The sequence below is a fragment of the Neovison vison genome, chromosome 6 (assembly GCF_020171115.1).
Source record: "Neovison vison isolate M4711 chromosome 6, ASM_NN_V1, whole genome shotgun sequence".
In the NCBI taxonomy this organism is placed as follows: Eukaryota; Metazoa; Chordata; class Mammalia; order Carnivora; family Mustelidae; genus Neogale; species Neogale vison.
Genome location: NC_058096.1, coordinates 211,272,437 through 211,293,675, shown reverse-complemented (window position 1 = coordinate 211,293,675; position 21,239 = coordinate 211,272,437). Strand labels below are relative to the sequence as shown.

Sequence of the window (21,239 nt, the reverse complement as noted above, 5' to 3'; positions counted from 1 at the left end):
AATTGTTAGCCTGAATTCTCTTTCCGACATATTGTCTATGTTGATAGCCGTTAGCTCTGTTGCGGAAGGTCCATCCTCTGTATTTTTCTTCTGTTGGGCATTCCTCCTCCTAGTCATTTTGGTGGGAGAAGACTGAACAGATGTAGCTGGATGTATCAACTCTGGTGCAGTCAAGGTGCACCCTGGAACACTTCCTGATCTCCGTCTCAGAAGCCTCAGTCTGGGTGCAGAAGCTGAATAAATTCCCCCTTGGATGCTGGCAGTGCAGGTTCCAAGTTAAAGACCCTGGGGGCGCAGGATCTTTTGCTCGTCCCCAAAGCCAAGGCAGTGGCGGCTGTCTGGGAGCTCCTGACCGCCAGAGAGGTTCCAAGCAGCGATCGCACACTGAGATTTTGCCGCTGGCCGGGGCTGGGAGTGCCCGGCTTGCGCGCACCTCTTTTCAGAGGCGGCTGTGGGTCGGGCGCGCGTCTGGGGCACTGAGAACGGGGCGCTGGTCCGTAAGCCGCAGGCTGGGCTTTTGCGCGCCTCTGTCCGGGGAAGAGTTTCGCGGGCGCGAGGCTTAGACTTTGAAACAATGGCCCGGGTCAAGAAGCGCCCCAGGGCCTTAGAAACCCAGGAGAGCTGGAGCGACGTGCACGCGCATCTCAAGCTTTGTGGTAGGGCTAGCGCGCGTTCTGCAGACCGGCTCCCATCCCCTCACAGGAGCCGGAACCCCCGCGCTCTGGGGCACGCTGGCGGCTTAGGGACCAGGAGCCAGTTTCTCCGCCGCACTCTCTCTGCCTCCGCGCCGGGGAGGCCGTCTGGGACCGGGGACTCAAGCCCCTGTCCCTAGCCGCCCCGATTCCCACAGTTTGCCCCCCGCGATCCTTTGCTCTTTTGGAGTGCTTTCAACCAGTCTCCGAGTTAATGCTGGTCCCCAGACGCAGGGCACTCTCGCTCGTATCGGGGTATTACTTTCCCACCGGTCGCCTCTGGTGGCTCCCTCCCCCTTTTGTTTATCTTCCGATCTCAGTCCGCTGTTCCCATTCCGCTTTACCTGCTCACTGGCGTCTTCTGCCCCTGTAGAGATCCAGACGTGTATAATTCTGATCTCAGGCTGATTTCATGGGTGATCAGAGTTCTTTGGTAGGTAATCAGCTCACTTTGGGGTACCAGCTGAAAAGACGCCTCTTCCTAGTACCCCGCCATCTTGTCTCGTTCTTTCTTATTTTTGTAGTCACATCAATGACATGGAACTGGAGAATGATACACAAATTTTGGGATTTCTTCTTCTGGGATTTCCAGAGGGACCAGAATTGCAACCCTTCCTCTTTGTGCTGTTCCTGTCCATGTACCTGGTAACCATACTTGGGAATCTGCTCATCCTCTTGGCTGTCAGCTCAGATTCCCATCTCCATATGCCCATGTACTTCTTCCTTGCCAACCTGTCCTTTGTAGACATCTGTTTCACCTCCACCACCATTCCCAAGATGTTGGTGAATATAGAAACACAGAAAAAAGTCATACCTTATGGCAGCTGCATCATGCAGATGTTCTTTTTTATACTTTTTGCAACTTTGGACAACTTCCTCTTGACTGTGATGGCTTATGATCGCTTTGTGGCCATCTGCCACCCCCTACACTACATGGCAACAATGAGCCCTCAGCTCTGTGGACTGCTGGTTCTGGTATCCTGGATCATGAGTGTCCTGCATTCTTTGTTACAAACCTTAATGGTGTTGCAGCTATCCTTCTGTACAGAGGTGGAAATCCCCCACTTTTTCTGTGAACTCAATCAGATGATCCAACTTGCATGTTCTGACACCTTTCTCAATAACATGGTGATGTATTCTGCAGCTGTCCTCCTGGCTGGTGTTCCCCTAGCCGGGGTCCTTTACTCTTATTCTAAGATAGTTTCCTCCATATGTGGGATTTCATCATCTCAGGGTAAGCATAAAGCATTTTCCACATGTGCTTCACATCTCTTGGTTGTCTCCTTATTTTATTGTACTAGCCTAGGAGTGTACCTTAGCTCTGCTGCTACCCAGAGCTCCCACTCAAGTGCAGTAGCCTCGGTGATGTACACGATGGTCACACCTATGCTGAATCCCTTCATCTATAGTTTGAGGAACAGAGATATAAAGGAGGCTCTAAATGTATTTTTCAGAGCATCCATAAAGAGGCCATTTTTCAACAAGTACCTGTGCTTGCAGGCTTAGTGCCTAATACCCAGAAATTGTGATTCTTTAATCAGATCATGAAAGAGGAACTTAATCTCTCTTTTATATCCTGGAGTTTCAATTTTTCTAAAAATCAGCTGCTTTATGGAATTTAAATAAGTGTCTGTTAAATTTTCTACTGCTTCTGAGAGCTAAAAAAATTTTTTTGTTTCCTTAATTTCCAAAGTTTGTCCCAACCTTGAATTAGAAACTATTTGGAGATTCCCGTTTGCCTCATATAGTAATGAATGGTCCTAGTTTTATAAACTAAATGACATTGGCAACTGAGGCCATTTTTATAATTTTTTTGTAGAGGAAATTCTGAGATCACAGTTTTTCACTCTGTCTGTCATTCTTTCTAAGTTAATAACTTAAATGCCTTTCTTGGTAATACAAGCTTTAACCTACTATTTTGTTTCATAGGTAGTCATCCTCCTTAAGATCATGTTCCTGATCCTATCGGCTAAGCATCCACAGTATCTCTGTCAGAGAATAGTAAGGCAGAAATTGCTTATGAAAAACGCCCCTAGCGCCTGGGTGGCTCAGTGGGTTAGGCCGCTGCCTTTGGCTCAGGTCATGATCTCAGGGTCCTGGGATCAAGTCCCGCATCGGGCTCTCTGCTCAGCAGGGAGCCTGCTTCCCTCTCTGTCTCTCTGCCTGCCTCTCCATCTACTTGTTATTTCTCTTTGTCAAATAAATAAATAAAATCTTAAAAAAAAAAACAACGCCCCTAACGTGTAATCTATGGAAAGACAAATTTGCACAAACCAATTTACTTAATACGTAAATACATGTCAGAGAATACCTGAAAGACGATGTTAAATTTTCTATCACACCATATTTTTTTGTGGATAATGTGTTTTTGATCATGAACATCTATTCCTTACTGTGTCCATGTTTAAAGGGTTTTATTAATTGTACTGAAGAATTTAGTGGTATAATATGGGTTATTTAATTGGATGACATCCTGTTTCTACTTGAAAAATTCAAGCCCTGCCTACAAATATTACTCCTTCCATTGCCCTAAACTCTCCCCCTTTAAAAATGTTGTCTTCAATATCATAGTGTGAGTGAGCGAACAATTGGTGCATTCATTCTGTCATTAATTTCTTTACCATTTTTTTTGTTCTAAACTCTCTTTCATTCTATGATCAGAGGATCATAGATCAATTCCAGACAAGAGCTGGAATTACTGCTCAGTAATGCCCTGAGAGTGGAAACTTGTGACTTAGGGTCCCACAAGTTATTCCTGTAAAAAAATAGAGGTCTTTCCAAACTCTCCCAGTTACCTGAATGGGAGTCTCAATGGTGGTCAATTTTTAGTAAAGTTATTTGAAATAAATGTGAATAACCAGGCCATTATGAATAGTGCTTTCATATATCAGAAAAATATCAAAACTAAAAAGCAGTTGATTATTCTTAATATTCTCAGTTCTGTTTACATTGGTTATTGAATCAGTCACCAATTGCTGTATGAAAAGCCATGCTAAATGTAAAAGATATAAGATTATGTTTCTTTTAAAATAGCATGGGGGCCTATAATGGGGAAGTCTTTTGGTCTCCACTGATCTCTTGAGGCTGAGGTCAGCTGTGGCTCAGCTGGAAATACTCCATTCATCCTAGCTGCATTCTCGCATTTGGTGTCTTGCTGGTGATAGGCTGGTCTAGGTTGACCATGGTTACAGTTGCTGAGCTCTGTTTCACATGTTTTTACCTCTCACAGCAAGGTAGTCTGGACTTGTGTACATGGCAGAGGCAGAGTTACAAGGTAGCAGCAAAAACACACAATAACCCCTTGAAGCACATTGTCATTTTCAGCAGATACTATTAGTCAAGGCAAAAACACCGCAACTAAGTTCAGTACAGATTCAAAGTTGGAGAAATAGACTCTACCTCTCAATGGAAGGAGCTTCACAGTCACATTGCCAAGTACATGGATACAGAGATAAGTGTTGAATTGTGGGCATCTCAGCAAAAAGGTCTACAGCCTGTACAATTTTCAATTTAATAAAATTTTATTGGTGTAGAACATAAAGCCAACATGGGGTAGGGAGGGAGACAAACCATAAGTGACTCTTAATCTCACGAAACAAACTGTGGGTTGCTGGGGGGAGGGGGGTTGGGAGAAGGGGGGTAGGGTTATGGACATTGGGGAGGGTATGTGCTTTTGGGTAAATTAGAAGTGGAGATGAACTATGAGAGACTATGGACTCCGAAAAACAATCTGAGGGGTTTGAAGTGGCGGGGGGGGTGAGAGGTTGGGGTACCAGGTGGTGGGTATTATAGAGGGCACAGCTTGCATGGAGCACTGGGTGTGGTGAAAAAGTAATGAATACTGTTTTTCTGAAAACAAATAAATTGGAAAAAAAAAGAACATAAAGCCAACATAGAGAACAATCTAGTAAGTATAATACAGTAATTTAATAATTCTACACATGACTTGGACTCATGATTATGAGTATGCTCTACATCAAAGCTAAAGATGAACTATACACTGGCTAACTGAACATATTAAAAATTAAGAAAAATTAAAATGGAAATGGAATAAAAATAAATTTTCTTAAAAAAAAAAAAAAGAACAAAATAGAAGATGGCGGGGAAGTAGGAGGAGGCGCCTTTTCAACCTGTACCCTAAAGTGAGATGATTACCTACCAAAGAACTCCGATCACCCATGAAATCAGCCTGAGATCAGAATTATACATGTCTGTATCTCTACGGGGGCAGAAGATGCCAGTGGGCATGTGAAGCGGAGTGGGAACATTGGACTGATATAAGAAGATAAACAAAAGGGGGAGGGAGCCATCAGAGGCGACTGATTGGGAAGTAATACCCCTAATACGAGAGTGCCCTGGATCTGGGGACCAGCATTAACTTGGAGACTGGTTGAAAGCACTCAGAGCAAAGGATCGTGGGGGGGGATATTGTGGGAATCGGGGTGGCTAGGGAGAGGGGGTTCCCTGGACCCAGGACAGCCTCCCCTGGTGCTGAGCCAGAGAGAGTGTGGCAGAGAAATCAGGTCTTGGTCCCTGAGCTGCCAGCACGACAGAGAATGCATGGGGTCCGGCTCCTGTGAGGGGCCGGGAGCCTCGCCAGATGGCAGAACACCGAGCTGTGCTAACAGAGCTGGAGACACACATGCCCCACACCCTCCCCTGAGAGAGGTGCGAGAAGGCTCACCTGGCTCTCTAAGACCCACGCCATTGTTTCAGAGCCTGAGATGCGCTCGCACCCCAAACTCTCCCCTGAGATGGGTCCACAAAGGCCCAGCCTGGTGTTCTTGACCCATGCCCAGCTATCAGCCTGAGATGCATGTGTGACTCATAGCCTCCCCTGAAAGAGGTGCACACAAACCCAGCACACTTAGACCCAGAGGAACCAGGCACTCCCAGCCCGGGCCAGCAGGAAAATCTCAGTGTGCAATCGCTGCTTGGAACATCTCTGGTGGTCTGGAGCTGCCCAGACAGCCACTGCTGCTGTGGTTTTGGGTACAAGCAGAAGATCCTGTGCCCCAGGGACCATGACTCAGAACCTGCTTTGCCAGTGGCTGGGAATTTAGAAGGGCTCTGCAGCACCCACAGGAGAGCAGACTGAGGCTTCTCTCTGAGAGGGAGGTCAGGGTGCAGTCTGATTTCCTCTAACCTACAAAAATGATCAAAAGCGGTCAAGGAGAGAAAAAAAAAGTGAACAAACATAAAAACCTCCAGAGAAGTCTCTGTTCATATCTTCTGCCCATTTTTTTTATATGATTGTCTGTTTTGTGTGTGTTGAGTTTGAGGAGTTCTTTATAGATTCTGGAAATCAACCTTTTGTCTGTACTGTCATTTGCAAATAGCTTCTTCCCATTCTGTGGGTTGCCTATTTGTTTTCTTGACTGTTTCCTTAGCTGTGCAGAAGCTTTTGATTTTGATGAAGTCCCAAAAGTTTATTTTCGCTTTTGTTTCCTTTGCCTTTGGAGACGTATCTTGAAAGAAGTTGCTGTGGCTGATATTGAAGAGGTTACTGCCTATATTCTCCTCTAGGGTTCTGAAGGATACCTGCCTCACGTTGAGGTCATTTATCCATTTCAAGTTTACCTTTCTGAATGGCTATCAGACACATGGAAAAATGTTCATCATCACTAGTCATCATGGAGATTCATTAAGAACACATTGAGATGCCACCTTACACCTGATAGAATGGCAAAAATTAACAAAAGGGAAACAACATGTGTTGGGGAGGATGTGGAAAAAGGATAACCTCCTACACTGTTGGTGGGGATGCAAGTTGGTGCAGCCACTTTGGAAAAAAGTGTGGAGATTCCTCAAGAAATTAAAAATAGAACTTCCCTATGACCCTGCAATTGCACTCCTGGGTATTTATTCCAAAGATACAGATGGAGTGAAAAAAAGGGCCAACTGTACCCCAATGTATATAGCAGCAATGGCCACGGTCGCCAAACTGTGGAAAGAACCAGGATGCCCTTCATCGGATGAAGGATAAAGAAGATGTGGTCCATATACACTATGGAGTATTATGCCTGCACCAGAAAGGATGAATATCCAACTTTTGTAGCAACATGGACGGGACTGGAAGAGATTATGCTGAGTGAAATCAGTCAAGCAGAGAGAGTCAATTATCATATGGTTTCACTTATTTGTAGAGCATAACAAATAGCATGGAGGACAAGGGGAGATGGAGAGGAGAAGGGAGTTGGGGTAAATTGGAAGGGGAGGTGAACCATGAGAAACTATGGACTCTGAAAAACAATCTGAGGGTTTTGAAGGGGTGGGGGGTAGGAGGTTGGGGGACCCAATTGGTGAGTATTAGAGAGGAGACGGATTGCATGGAGCACTGGGTGTGGTGCAAAAACAATGAGAACTCAATGGGAAAAAGCTTTCAGCCTTCCCGTTGAGATCAGGAACAAGACAAGGATGCCCACTCTCACCACTCTTGTTCAACATAGTATTAGAAGTCCTAGCAACAGCAATCAGACAACAGAGAGAAATAAAAGGTATCCAAATTGGCAATGAAGAAGTCAAACTCTCTCTCTTTGCAGATGACATGATTCTTTATATGCAAAACCCAAAAGACTCCAACCCGAAACTACTAGAACTCATACAGCAATTCAGCAACGTGGCAGGATACAAAGTCAATGTGCAGGAATCAGTGGCTTTCTTATACACTAACAATGAAAATACAGAAAGGGAAATTAGAGAATTGATTCCATTTACTCTAGCACCAAGAACCATAATATACCTGGGAATAAACCTAACCAAAGAGGTAAGTAAAGGATCTGTACTTGAGGAACTACAGAACACTCATGAAAGAAATTGAAGAAGACACAAAAAGATGGAAGACCATTCCATGCTCTTAGATTGGAAGAATAAACCTTGTTAAATTGTCTATACTGCCTAGAGAAAACTACCCTTTTAATGCCATTCTGATCAAAATTCCACCAGTATTCTTCAAAGAGCTGGAGCAAAGAATCCAAAACTTTATGGAATCAGAAGAAACCCGAATCGCTAAGGAAATGTTGAAAAACAAAAATAAAACTGGGCGCATCACGTTACCTGATTTCAAGCTTTACTACAAAGCTGTGGTCACCAAGACAGCAGGGTACTGGCATAAAAACAGACACATAGACCTGTGGAACAGAGTAGAGAGCCCTGATATGGACCCTCAACTCTATGGTCAATTAATCTTTGACAAAACAGGAAAAAATATACAGTGGAAAAAAGACAGTCTCTTCAATAAATGGTGCTGGGAAAACTGGACAGCTATATGTAGAAGAATGAAACTCGACCATTCTCTTATACCGTACACAAAGTAAACTCAAAATGGATAAAAGACCGCAATGTGAGACAGGAATCCATCAGAATCCTAGAGGAGAACATAGGCAGTAATCTCTTCGATATCAGCCACAGCAACTTCTTTCAAGATATGTCTCCAAAGGCAAAAGAAACAAAAGTGAAGATGAACTTTTGGGACTTAATCAAAATCAAAACCTTCTGCACAGCAAAGGAAACAGTAAAGAAAATGAAGAGGCAACCCACGGAATGGGAGAAGATATTTGCAAATGACAGTACAGACAAAAAGTTGATATCCAGGTTCTATAAAGAACTCCTCAAACTCAACACACACAAAAAAGACAAACATATCAAAAAATGGGGAGAACATATGAACAGACACTTTTCTAAGGAAGATATACTAATGGCTATCAGACACACGAAAAAATATTCATCATCACTAGCCATCAGGGAGATTCAAATTAAAACCACATTGGGGGGGTGGGAGGTTGGGGTACCAGGTGGTGGGTATTATAGAGGGCACAGCTTGCATGGAGCACTGGGTGTGGTGAAAATATAATGAATAATGTTTTTCTGAAAATAAATAAATTGAAAAAAAAAAACACATTGAGATATCACCTCCCACAGTTAGAATGGCCATAATTAACAAGACAGGAAACCAACATGTTTTGGAGGGGATGTGGAGAAAGGGGAACCCTCTTACACTGTTGGTGGGAATGCAAGTTGGTCCAGCCTCTTTGGAGAACAGTGTGGAGATTCCTCAAGAAATTAAAAATAGAGCTTCCCTATGACCCTGCAATTGTACTCATGGGTATTTACCCCAAGATACAGATGGAGTGAAAAGAAGGGCCATCTGTACCCCAATGTTTATAGCAGCAATGGCTACAGTCGCCAAACTATGGAAAGAACCAAGATGCCCTTCAACGGACAAATGGATAAGGAAGATGTGGTCCATATACACTATGGAGTATTATGCCTCCATCAAAAAGGACGAATCCCCAACTTTTGTAGCAACATGGACAGGACTGGAAGAGATTATGCTGAGTGAAATAAGTCAAGCAGAGAGAGTCAATTATCATATGGTCTCACTTATTTTTGGAGCATAACAAATAGCATAGAGAACAACGGGAGTTAGAGAACAGAAGGGAGTTGAGGGACATTGGAAGGGGAGGTGAACCATGAGAGACTGTGGACTCTGAAAAACAATCTGAGGGGTTTGAAGCGGTGGGGGTGGGAGGTGGGGGGAACCTGCTGGTGGGTATGGAGACAGCATGGTTTGTGTGAAGCACTGGGTTGGTGCAAAAAAAATGAATACTGTTATGCTGAAAATAAATAATTTAATTAAAAAAATAAAAAAAAAGAATTTATTTTCTCAAAAATAACCATTGAATACTCTTACACTGAAAATTAATTTAAAACATTAAAAAATAAACAAATTATCATATGGTTTCATTTATTTGTGGAGCATAACAAATAGCATGGAGGACAAGGGGCGTTAGAGAGGAGTAGGGAATTTGGGTAAATTGGAAGGGGAGGTGAACCATGAGAGACTATGGACTCTGGAAAACAATCTGAGGGTTTTGAAGTGGCGGGGGGGGTGGGAGGTTGGGGTACCAGGTGGTGGGTATTATAGAGGGCACGGATTGCATGGAGCACTGGGTGTGGTGAAAAAATAATGATACTGTTATGCTGAAAATAAATAAATTAAAAAAAAGAACCAAGATGCCCTTCAACGGATGAATGGATAAGGAAGATGTGGTCCATATACACTATGGAGTATTATGCCTCCATCAGAAAGGATGAATACCCAACTTTTGTAGCAACATGGATGGGACTGGAAGAGATTATGCTGAGTGAAATAAGTCAAGCAGAGAGAGTCAATTATCCTATGGTTTCACTTATTTATGGAGCATAACAAATATCATGGAGGACAAGGGGCATTAGAGAGGAGAAGGGAATTTGGGTAAATTGGAAGGGGAGGTGAACCATGAGAGACTATGGACTCTGAAAAACAGTCTGAGGGGTTTGAAGTGGCGGGGGGGTGGGAGGTTGGGGTACCAGGTGGTGGGTATTATAGGGGGCATGGCTTGCATGGAGCACTGGGTGTGGTGAAAAAAGAATGAATACTGTTTTTCTGAAAATAAATAAATTGAAAAAAAATTGGAAGGGGAGGTGAACCATGAGAGACTATGGACTCTGAAAAACAGTCTGAGGGGTTTGAAGTGGCGGGGGGGTGGGAGGTTGGAGTACCAGGTGGTGGGTATTATAGAGGGCACGGCTTGCATGGAGCACTGGGTGTGGTGAAAAAATAATGAATAATGTTTTTCTGAAAATAAATAAATTGGAAAAAAAAGTATATGAAGAAATTGCTGAAGCCATGAGAAGACCAAGGATAGGTGACAACTAAATGGAATGTGGGACCCTGATGAGATCCTGGGAACAGAGAAAGGACTTCAAGTTAAACACACAGGGAATCTGAGTAAAGTATGGACATTAGTTAATAAATCATTGCTGGCTTTTTAAAAAAAAAATTCTATGCAAAAACATTTTTTTCCTTGAAAAACCCCTACAACTATCTGTGTGCCTCCCACCATCACAGGACAACAGCCTTGCTACTCAAAGAGTGGTCTGTGGACCAAAAGCATCAACATCATTAAGGAGCTTGTTAGAAATGTTGAATTCCTGGGCCCATCAGCACCCACTAAAGCAGGGAGAGATCACAATTAACACCAAGGAAGTAGAAATAATCATCAGAAGTTATTATCAACAGTTATATGCAAATAAGCTTAGCAACCTAGATGAAATGGATGCATTCCTGGAAAACTATAAACTCCCAAAATTGAACCAGGAAAAAATTGACAACCTGAATAGACTGATATCTAGTAATGAGATTGAAGCAGTGATCAAAGAGTAGGGAATTTGGGTAGATTGGAAGGGGAGGTGAACCATGAGAGACTATGGACTCTGAAAAACAATCTGAGGGGTTTGAAGTGGTGGGGAGGTGGGAGGTTGGGGTACCAGGTGGTGGGTATAATAGAGGGCACGGCTTGCATGGAGCACTGGGTGTGGTGAAAAAATAATGAATAGTGTTTTTCTGAAAATAAATAAATTGGAAAAAAAATTAAAAAAAAAAACCTCCCAAAAAACAAGAGCTCAGGACCTGATAGAATTCTCTGGGGAATTCTACCAAACTTTCAAAGAAGAAATAACACCTATGCTCCTGAAGCTGTTTCCAAAAATGGAAGCAGAAGAAAAACTTCCAGACTATTTCTATAAAGCCAGCATTATGTTGACCCCCAAACCAGACAAAGACCCTACCAAAAAGGAGAATTTTAGACCAATATCACTGATGAATATGGATGCTAAGACTATGAACAAGATCCTAGCAAACAGGATCCAATAGCACATTAAAAAAATTATCCACCAAAAAAAAAAAAATTATCCACCATGACCAGGTGGGATTCATCCCTGAGCTACAAGGGTGGTTCAACATTCGCAAATCAATCAATGTGATACAACAAATTAATATGAGAAGAGAGAAGAACCACATGGTCCTCTCAATTGATGCAGAAAAAGCATTTGACAAAATCCAACATCCGTTCCTGATTAAAACGCTTCAAAGTATAGGGATAGAGGGAACATTCCTCAACTTCATCAAATCTATCTACAAGAGACCCACAACAAATATCATCCTCAATGGGAAAAAGCTTGCAGCCTTCCCGTTGAGATCAGGAACACGACCAGGATGCCCACTCTCACCACTCTTGTTCAACATAGTATTAGAAGTCCTAGCAACAGCAATCAGACAACAAAGAGAAATAAAAGGTATTCAAATTGGCAATGAAGAAGTCAAACTCTCTTTGCAGATGACATGATTCTTTATATGGAAAACCCAAATGACTCTACCCCCAAGCTATTAGAACTCATACAGCAATTAATAAATGTGGCAGGATACAAAGTCAATGTACAGAAATCAGTGGCTTTCTTATATACTAACAATGGAAATACAGAAAGAGAAATTAGAGAATCTATTCCATTTACTATAGCACCAAGAACCATAAGATACCTGGGAATAAACCTAACCAAAGAGGTAAAGGATCTGTACTTGAGGAACTACAGAACACTCATGAAAGAAATTGAAGAAGACACAAAAAGATGGAAGACCATTTCATGCTCTTGGATCGAAAGAATAAACATTGTTAAAATGTCTATACTGCCTTGAGCAATCTATACTTTTAATGCCATTCCAATCAAAATTCCACCGGTATTCTTCAAAGAGCTGGAGCAAATCAAGCAGAATCTGCATTTAAGCTAGAATCCTAGATGATTCCTAGCAATTTGGAGTTGGAAAAGTGCTGATCTAGAATACATTTTCTCACATTATCAATTTGACCTTTGAGGTAGTCTTATTTTTTGTGTTGGGAGCTGTCCTGTTCCTTGGAGGTATTTACCAGCATCCCTCAGACATTGCTAACAATGCCTGGGGAAAAGAACTACCTCTGGTTGGGACCACTGCAATGGAGTTTGAAAGCTGGGAGCATCCTGACAGAATGCAATCAACACCCATCCCTTTTTGCAATAAGTTTGAGGTGAACACTAAATTTTTCAAACCCCATTTCTCCATAGGGAATGAAGTTCACACTAGTGCTTCCTCACAGAATGGATTTGTATCAATATTAAATTAGACAATTCCTGTAAGGTAATAAACTCAGATTACATGTACAAAAAGACCTAAATATGACTCTTACAAGTAACAAATATTTTATAGTGACATTTTAAGCCATAGTTCTGAACTCGAGAAAGAATTGTGAGATTAGTGGCCAGGGTTTTATGTTAAAGGAGCAAACCTTTCATCTTTGTTTAAAAAGGCAAAAGTAACATTCTAGAGATATCAGGTATTGTGTCTCCACAACTCAAAGCTTTGAGTGGCCCAATGGACCTTGTCAGGGTTGATCCTCAACTGTCAAGAGGAGAAAACATTCACTCAGGAGTGGGATGATGTGCTGGGAGTTTAGATCCCTGAAAGGCAGAAGAAGATATAGAAAAGAATAAGAAAAACTGACTTCATCTGGATTATCACCTGGTTTCCTAGGAACAGAAATTCAACAGGAAAAATTTCATTTCTGTCCAGACTAGTGTCCCGCAGGGAAATCATGTGCCTAAATGTAGGAGGAACAAGAAGGAAATGTGCCTAATGAGCAGACCAAAGCAGTTGTAAATACCTCCTCTTCTGCAGTCCCACAGCATGGACAACCTCGGACTGGACAAGACCTGGTCTTTTCTGGTGCAGCCCTAAGTCTGGATGGGGCACAGGAATCTGACTCATTCCTGCTCTCTTGTCTGGGGACAGAGCTTCATACTCCATCATCTACCAATCAGACAGGTATTTTGACTTCCATATGGAGACCTTCCTCACGGAGGCTCAATCTAGATGAGTTTTACTGCCCAGTAGGAACTGAATTGGGTCTGAGAATGAAAGTCTACAGCATTTAACTAAGGTCATCTGAGAGCCAATCCAGCCTAGCCCAGAGCTGAGAGTTTGCTGTGGCTGTCTGCTGTTTTGATTAAGAAAATTATTGGTTGATTCACTTATGTATTTATAATGCTAAAATTAGAAGTGAACATGGAACTCATAAATGCAAGGTTCAACCTGAACAACTAAATCATAATAAGGGAAATCCAATCATATGGGGGATGGGAAGCATAAAAGTAGAACATGAAACCAAGGATCTTTGTAATTAACCAGAGTAGAAAAGTCAAGTGTTAGTTGTGGAGGGATAGACAGTGAAGTGAGGACATGTCTTTTCATGTGTAATATAGAACATAGTAAGCTACATTTCCATACTGAAGAGAAAATCCTGACAAAAGAATCTCCCTGGTTTATCTATGCAAGAGCAGTACATGAAACATACATATCACAGTACCTCCTCTCTCTTGAGTGTTCAAATGAATTTTTTACATGTATTATGTGAAAAAGGTATGCTGATGAGCTTCCTTTACAATTACCTCATTGCCTGTGAGCCTGAATATATCCTAACTAAGCTAGCCACACACTTTCTCCACTGAAAATTGTGGGAGTCCTTGATGTTTACATAATGGAGTCAGAGTGGTTTTATTCCTGTTTTTATTGCATTATTTTAAGCATAGTATTGCTTTATATCACCAATTTAGCTACTTTCCATTTCATTTTTATGTATGTGTAGATGTATTTGTGCAGAATGTGCCAGAGTGTATGAATTTCATGTGATAAAGTCTGTGAGTTACTCACAATATATTCCCTCCACTGATTTTTAATTGTTTGTTTGTTGGAATAATTGATCTGTCATCTTAATATTCTTTGCTTGTTGATACCTGTGTTTCCAAACACTGAAAGTGAATGTCCTTCTGCATACTTATTGCTCACAAATCACTCTTTATATCTGTATTCCGAATAGTGTTCACGTCTCTGTATACCTTATTGTTCCTTCTGGCCTTTTATCATTGGCTCTATTTCTAAAATAGAAATTCCATCACTTGAAAGGGATTCTTATTTATGTTTGACCAAAAAGAACCTTTACCTTCCACAAGCATGCTTGTCTCATATCTCTTTATATGAGATGAAACTAAAACTTTAGATACTGCTTCTCTCCACATTAAAAGACTTTTTCAAATTCTTTTATGCCCTAGTCCTTGGAAATCTAATTTAAATTTGGACCCATGTCAATTTCATTAAATTATTACTCTTTTAAATCTTTTTGCTCAGAAGTTGGTTTTGGGTCTTCCTTCAATTTTATTTCAGACAGTTGTTTTTAGACACTGCTTAATATAAGTGCAGCTTCACTATTCTTTCTTTCAAAAGTATTCATTTCTTTTAAAAGTATTCTGTTATGGAAACATACACATTCACACTTTAAATCTAAATGTATGAAAAGACATCTAATATATTTTAAGTACTCTTAACGTTCTAACACCATCTTTTTTCTAGCTCTTCTTCCCTGGCCTTCAGACTCAAGAGTATCTTATATAAAACCCTCTAGTCAACCAATGTAAACCTGACTCATTATTTCAATTCCTGCATGACATTTCATGGTGTGACTGTATTATTTACACTTTTGATAATCTTTTTTTATTTTTTCTTCATTAAATTATTATTTAATGAAAAATATTATTGAATATATATGCCACAAAATACTTTTTAAATAGTTAAAATTATCTTTCTTTTTTTTTCCCCAATTTATTTATTTTCAGAAAAACAGTATTCATTATTTTTTCACCACACCCAGTGCTCCATGCAAGCTGTGCCCTCTATAATACCCACCACCTGGTACCCCAACCTCCCACCCCACCCCCCGCCACTTCAAACCCCTCAGACTGTTTTTCAGAGTCCATAGTCTCTCATGGTTCACCTCCCCTTCCAATTTACCCAAATTCCCTACTACTCTAACGCCCCTTGTCCTCCATGCTATTGGTTATGCACCACAAATGAGTGAAACCATATGATAATTGACTCTCTCTGCTTGACTGATTTCACTCAGCATAATCTCTTCCAGTCCCGTCCATGTTGCTACAAAAGTTGGATATTCGTCCTTTCTGATGGAGGCATAATACTCCATAGTGTATATGGACCACATCTTCCTTATCCATTCATCCGTTGAAGGGCATCTTGGTTCTTTCCATAGTTTGGCGACTGTGGCCATTGCTGCTATAAACATTGGGGTACAGATGGCCCTTCTTTTCACGACATCTGTATCTTTGGGGTAAATACCCAGGAGTGCAATTGCAGGGTCGTAGGGAAGCTCTATTTTTAAAATTATCTTTCTTAACCAAAGGTGAATTTGTGCCCTAGGGGCATTGGGCAATATTCAAAGTCATTTTGGGCTATCACACTGGGAAAGGGTGTTTGGTGGCCAGGGTCCCTCTAAACACCCTATAATACATAGGACACAGCACACCACAGAGAAGGATCTAGCCCTGAATACACATAGTGCAGAGACTGAGAAATCCTGAGTTAAATCATATCCATATTTTTAAAAAGTAATATTACTCAGCCATCAGGAAGGGTGGATATCCAACTTCTGAATCAATGTTGTTGGAACTGGAAGAGATTATGCTAAGTGAAATAAGCGTAAGTCAAGCAGAGAAAGCCAATTATCATATCATTTCCCTTATTTGTGGGACATAAGGAATAGCATGGAGGACTTTAGGAGAAGGAAGGGAAAAATGAAGGGTGGGGGAATCAGAGGGAGAGATGAACCATGAGAGACTATGGACTCAGGAAACAAACTGAAGGTTTTAGAAGGGAGTTGGGTGGGGGAATGGGTTAGCCCAGTGATGGATGTTAAGGAGGGCATGTATTGCATGGAGCACTGGGTGTTATACATGAACAATGAATCATAGAGCACTACATCAAAAACTAATGCTGTACTGTATGATGACTAACATAACATAATAAAAAAATTAAAAATAATTTTAAAAATTGAGTTTTTTAAATTTCTTTTCAGTGTAACAGAGTTCATTGTTTATGCACCACACTCAGTGCTCCATGCCATATGTGCCCTCCATAATACCCACCACCTGCTCCCCCAACCTCCCACTCCCCGCCCCTTCAAAACCCTCAAATTGTTTTTCACAGTCCATAGTCTCTCATGGTTCACCTCCCCTTCCAATGAGTTTTTAAGTAATCTCTACACTCAACATGAGGCTTAAACTTACAAACCCAAGTTCGAGTCTCTACTGAATGAGCCATCCAGCCACCCCAAAGAATGTCTGTATTTTTAATATTTCTAACTATCTTCAGAGATTCTCCAAAACATTGTAACACTTCACAATTGTGACAGAAAAGTTAGAGAATACCCATTTGCTACTTGATTAAAAATACCAACCCAATCAATGTGACAGCTCCTTGAGTGTTTTCTCAGGGTGATGAATGTGAACGAGATTTCTGTTGATTTTTTAAACCATTACTGAGCCCCAGTAAAGATTCATATATTTGATCACCATGTTCAATTTTCTATTATTATTATATGCTCACATATCATATGCCTATTAACAATTATCAGCATTTAAAATAATTATTGTAAATCTGTTTCTCTATTGAATTTTAGTTTTAAATTTTATTTAGTTAAATATACTATCTTTTTACCTCTGAAATTTTTGCCTAAATTATGATTTGCCCACCTGTGCATTTCATTTCATTCTATATGTGTATTAAAAATGGAATGGTTATTCTTTTTTTTTCCAATTTATTTATTTTCAGAAAAACAGTATTATTTTTTCACCACACCCAGTGCTCCATGCAAGCCGTGCCCTCTATAATACCCACCACCTGGTACCCCAACCTCCCACCCCCCCCCGCCACTTCAAACCCATCAGACTGTTTTTCAGAGTCCATAGTCTCAATGGTTATTCTTATACCAAGGGTTTACTCTTTCTGGTTTTTGTAAGATGTGTGAGATAAGGAACCACTGAAATTCATGCCACAGAGAAAGCTGTTTGTGCCAACTTCCATTCAACAATCCAATCTTTTCCAACGAAGTCCAAATGCAGCTCTGTCATGTATTAAATGTCCATATATAATGAGAACTAATTCCTGGTTCACTCAACATATACTAAAAGAGCATATGCTATGTTCCAAAAATTTCTAAGAGCTTACATGCAACACACAATTATATCAATGTCATGGGGAGTTTTAATATTCATCCATGTTGATTTTGTAGAATTACTGCTCCTGTAGCTCCTATTTCAGTTAGGAGCTGAAACTTCCTTAAACGTTGTTGAATACAGTTGTACAGAAATTGCTCTCCTGCTCTCTTTAACCTGGTTTTACTTCCTCTGTCATTCTCTGGATTTCATTATGTCCCACTTTCTTCTATTTGTTTCTATATAAGTGCATATACATCCACACCTATAAAGAAAAACCATGAACAACACAGGTGATGTCCCTGCTCCTATGGTTCTTACCTCATAGTTCCAGACAAGAGCACAGTGAGATAAATCTGAGTCTGATTTAATGTCCTCAGATAAGTCACATAAAAAGTATTCAGAGTAAGAGGCTAGATTGCCTCCAGGTGTGTAGGATTTCACAGAGTCTTGCATGTTGGGCAAGAACATTGAGCCATTGTGTTCATCAGACTTGTCAAGAAAGTGATTGTACCCAAAGGCTAAGAATAACAAATAAAAACAAAAAGATACCACAAAAGAAAAGTGATAAAAGGTTCACCTCATCCTCTATGGAACCAAACAAAAAAGCATGGGTCAAATAAATATGGATGAGGCACAGGAAGAAAAATGAAAAAGTCTTCAGTCTGCTCTCTGGTAATAAAAATGCCCAAATTTTGTGAAATGTTGGTTTATTTTTTTCTTGTTATGTTCAATCAATAATGTGATTCACACCATAAAGATGTCACTACTTTGTGAACAAAACTTATTTTGCTCTTATTATTTTTGCTGATTAAAAATGGTGTGTAGGGGCACCTGGGTGGCTCAGTGGGTTAAGCCTCTGCCTTCTGCTCAGGGTCCTGGGATTTCAGGGTCCTGGGATCGAGCCCAACATTGGGGTCTTTGCTCAGTGGGGAGTCTGCTTCCCCCTCCCTCTTTCTGCCTGCCTCTCTGCCTACTTGTGATCTCTCTCTCTGTCACATAAATAAATAAAATCTTTTTTTAAAAAATGGTATGTATGCTGAGTGAAATAAGTCAAGCAGAGAGAGTCAATTATCATATGGTTTCACTTATTTGTGGAGCATAACAAATAGCATGGAGGACAAGGGGCGTTAGAGAGGAGAAGGGAATTTGGGTAAATTGGAAGGGGAGGTGAACCATGAGAGACTATGGACTCTGAAAAACAATCTGAGGGGTTTGAAGTGGCGGGGGGGTGGGAGGTTGGGGTACCAGGTGGTGGGTATTATAGAGGGCACGGCTTGCATGGAGCACTGGGTGTGGTGAAAAAATAATGAATAATGTTTTTCTGAAAATAAATAAATTGGAAAAAAATGGTATGTAAGCAAGACTGGATGCCGCTAGCACCAAGGAAGCTTTACTTCCTTGTAGTCTATCAGAAAAACTGAGCTTATTAGATCATTTTACTCTGTATGTTCATCTCATTTCTCCCTCCCTCTGTCTGTCTCTCCCTATCTCTCTATTTGTTGAACACAATTTTTTGCGGCTGCTTTTTAAAAAAACTTTATTTAAATTCAGTGTAATTAACATATAGTGTATTATTAGTTTCAGAGGTAGAATTTAATGATTCATCACTTGCATATAATGCCCAGTATTCATTCCATCAAGTGCCCTCAGTGACCATCACCCAATTAACCCATCGCCCCCCACCGACCTCCCCTCCAGCAACCATCAGTTTCTGTCCTATTATAAAGGCACTTGTAGTTTTCCTCCATCTCTGTTTGTATCCTTTTTTAATTTTTTTCTTCCTTTCCCCTATATTTATCCATTTTGTTTCTTAAATTCCACTTATGAATGAAATCATATAGTATTTATCTTTCTCTGACTTATTTTGTTTAGCATAATACATGATACCTCCCTCCAGGTCTTTTCAAATGGCAAGATTTGATTCTTTAATGGCCAAGTAATATTACATTGTGTATATATACTCACCTTTATCCCACTAAGTCCACCCAGGAGCCCCTACTACCTCTTTATTCACTCATCTATGGATGGACTTCTGGGCTCTTGCCACATGTTGCCTATTGTGGACATGACTTCTATAAACATTTAGGCACATGTGCCCTTTCAAATCACTGTTTGTATCCATTGCAGAAATACCAAGCAGTGGAATTGTCTCATGGTATGGTGGCTATTTTGATTTTTTTCAGAATCCTCCTTACTGTTTTCCAGAATGTCTGCACCAGTCTGCATTTCCACAGACAGTGTGAGGGGGCTCCCTTTTCTCTGCATCGTGGTTAACATCTGTTGTCTATCAAGTTGTTAATTTTAGCCTTTGTGAACAGTGTGAGGTGGTATCTCACTGTGGTTTTGATTTGTATTTGCCTGATGATGAGAGATATAAACATTTTTTCATGTATCTCTTAACTGTTTACAGTTGTATCGAAAACCATAAGTTATCTAGGAAGAAACCTAACCAAAGAGGTAAAATATCTGTAGTCCGAAAATTGTAGAATACTTGTGAAAGAAATTGAGGAAGGCACAAAAAATTGGAAAACATTCCATACTCATGTATTGGAAGAACAAATATTATTAAAATGTCTATGCTACCCAAAGCAAATATACACACTCAGATTAATCCTTATCAAAATACCACCAACATTTTTCACAGAGCTGGAAAAAATTATCTAAACTGCATATGGAACCAGAAAACACCCTAAATATTGAAAACATTTTTTTACATTTCTTTACACACAGGTCAGAAAGTGGCTATTACAAAATGGAGACCCAAGATGATTTGTTCCTGGGAAGCTCTGAATAGGAATTTCTGGGTATTATTCTACATTCTTTATGGGAAAGGTAATATGATGCATATCCATTCATATCCTAAACACTGTGTTGGAGTGGGTAGGGAAAGACAAGAAGGACTTAGAAGTAACACACACAAGGAGGACCTGGTGTGCTCTGTTGTATGTAAGTGACACCGTGTGTGTGTGTGTGTGTGTGTGTGTGTGTGTACACGTGCATGTGGACATCTTGATGAGTGAGAGCAGTCCTCAGAGCAGGGTTAGACAGGCTCCTCCATTGCAAGATGCCAATTATAATACATAGGCCAAATTCAATAACAGAAGATACTAAGGAGGAGTGTTCAATGGACAGGAGGCTGATGCAACCAGATCATAAAAAGGAAGAGGTACACAGTGTGGACAAGGAAGTCCCTGTGTCTTGAATATTAAGCGGGTATGAGGCCACATGATTCTACAAAATTCACTGCCACCACCTCTCATCACTGTTGTCCATTCCCCTCAATACACAGGCTTCCTTTTGAGCCTTCATTTTCTGACAAAAGCATTTCCTCAGAGCCTTTGCATCAGCTGTTTCCTCTATCAGGAAGACCTCTCTCTTCCACCCACTCTTCCATGAAGTCTCATTTCAAAGGTAACCTTCTTAGCCAACCTTGACTGAACACCCAACATAACACCTGACGTCTTCTCTCCCTTAACCTGCTTTTTTTCTGTTCATATCATCTCTCCCCATCTCATGATTATTTAATTGTTATATATGCATCTACCCTATCACCATCATTGAAATGTAGGGACTTTTGCTTTTCAACACCCACTACTTTATGACTAGAATTTCAAAAACATGGTCAACATTGTA

At 40.7% G+C, this 21,239-nt stretch overlaps 1 protein-coding gene across 1 annotated transcript; it reads left to right on the top strand.

Moving 5' to 3' along the window:
- Nucleotides 1-1,205: 1,205 nt before the first annotated feature.
- On the top strand, nt 1,206-2,198 carry LOC122910229 (olfactory receptor-like protein OLF4). Its single transcript, XM_044254887.1, has one exon. It carries the CDS (start codon nt 1,230-1,232, stop codon nt 2,196-2,198), a length of 969 nt encoding a protein of 322 aa, XP_044110822.1. The 5' UTR covers nt 1,206-1,229.
- Nucleotides 2,199-21,239: the final 19,041 nt, after the last annotated feature.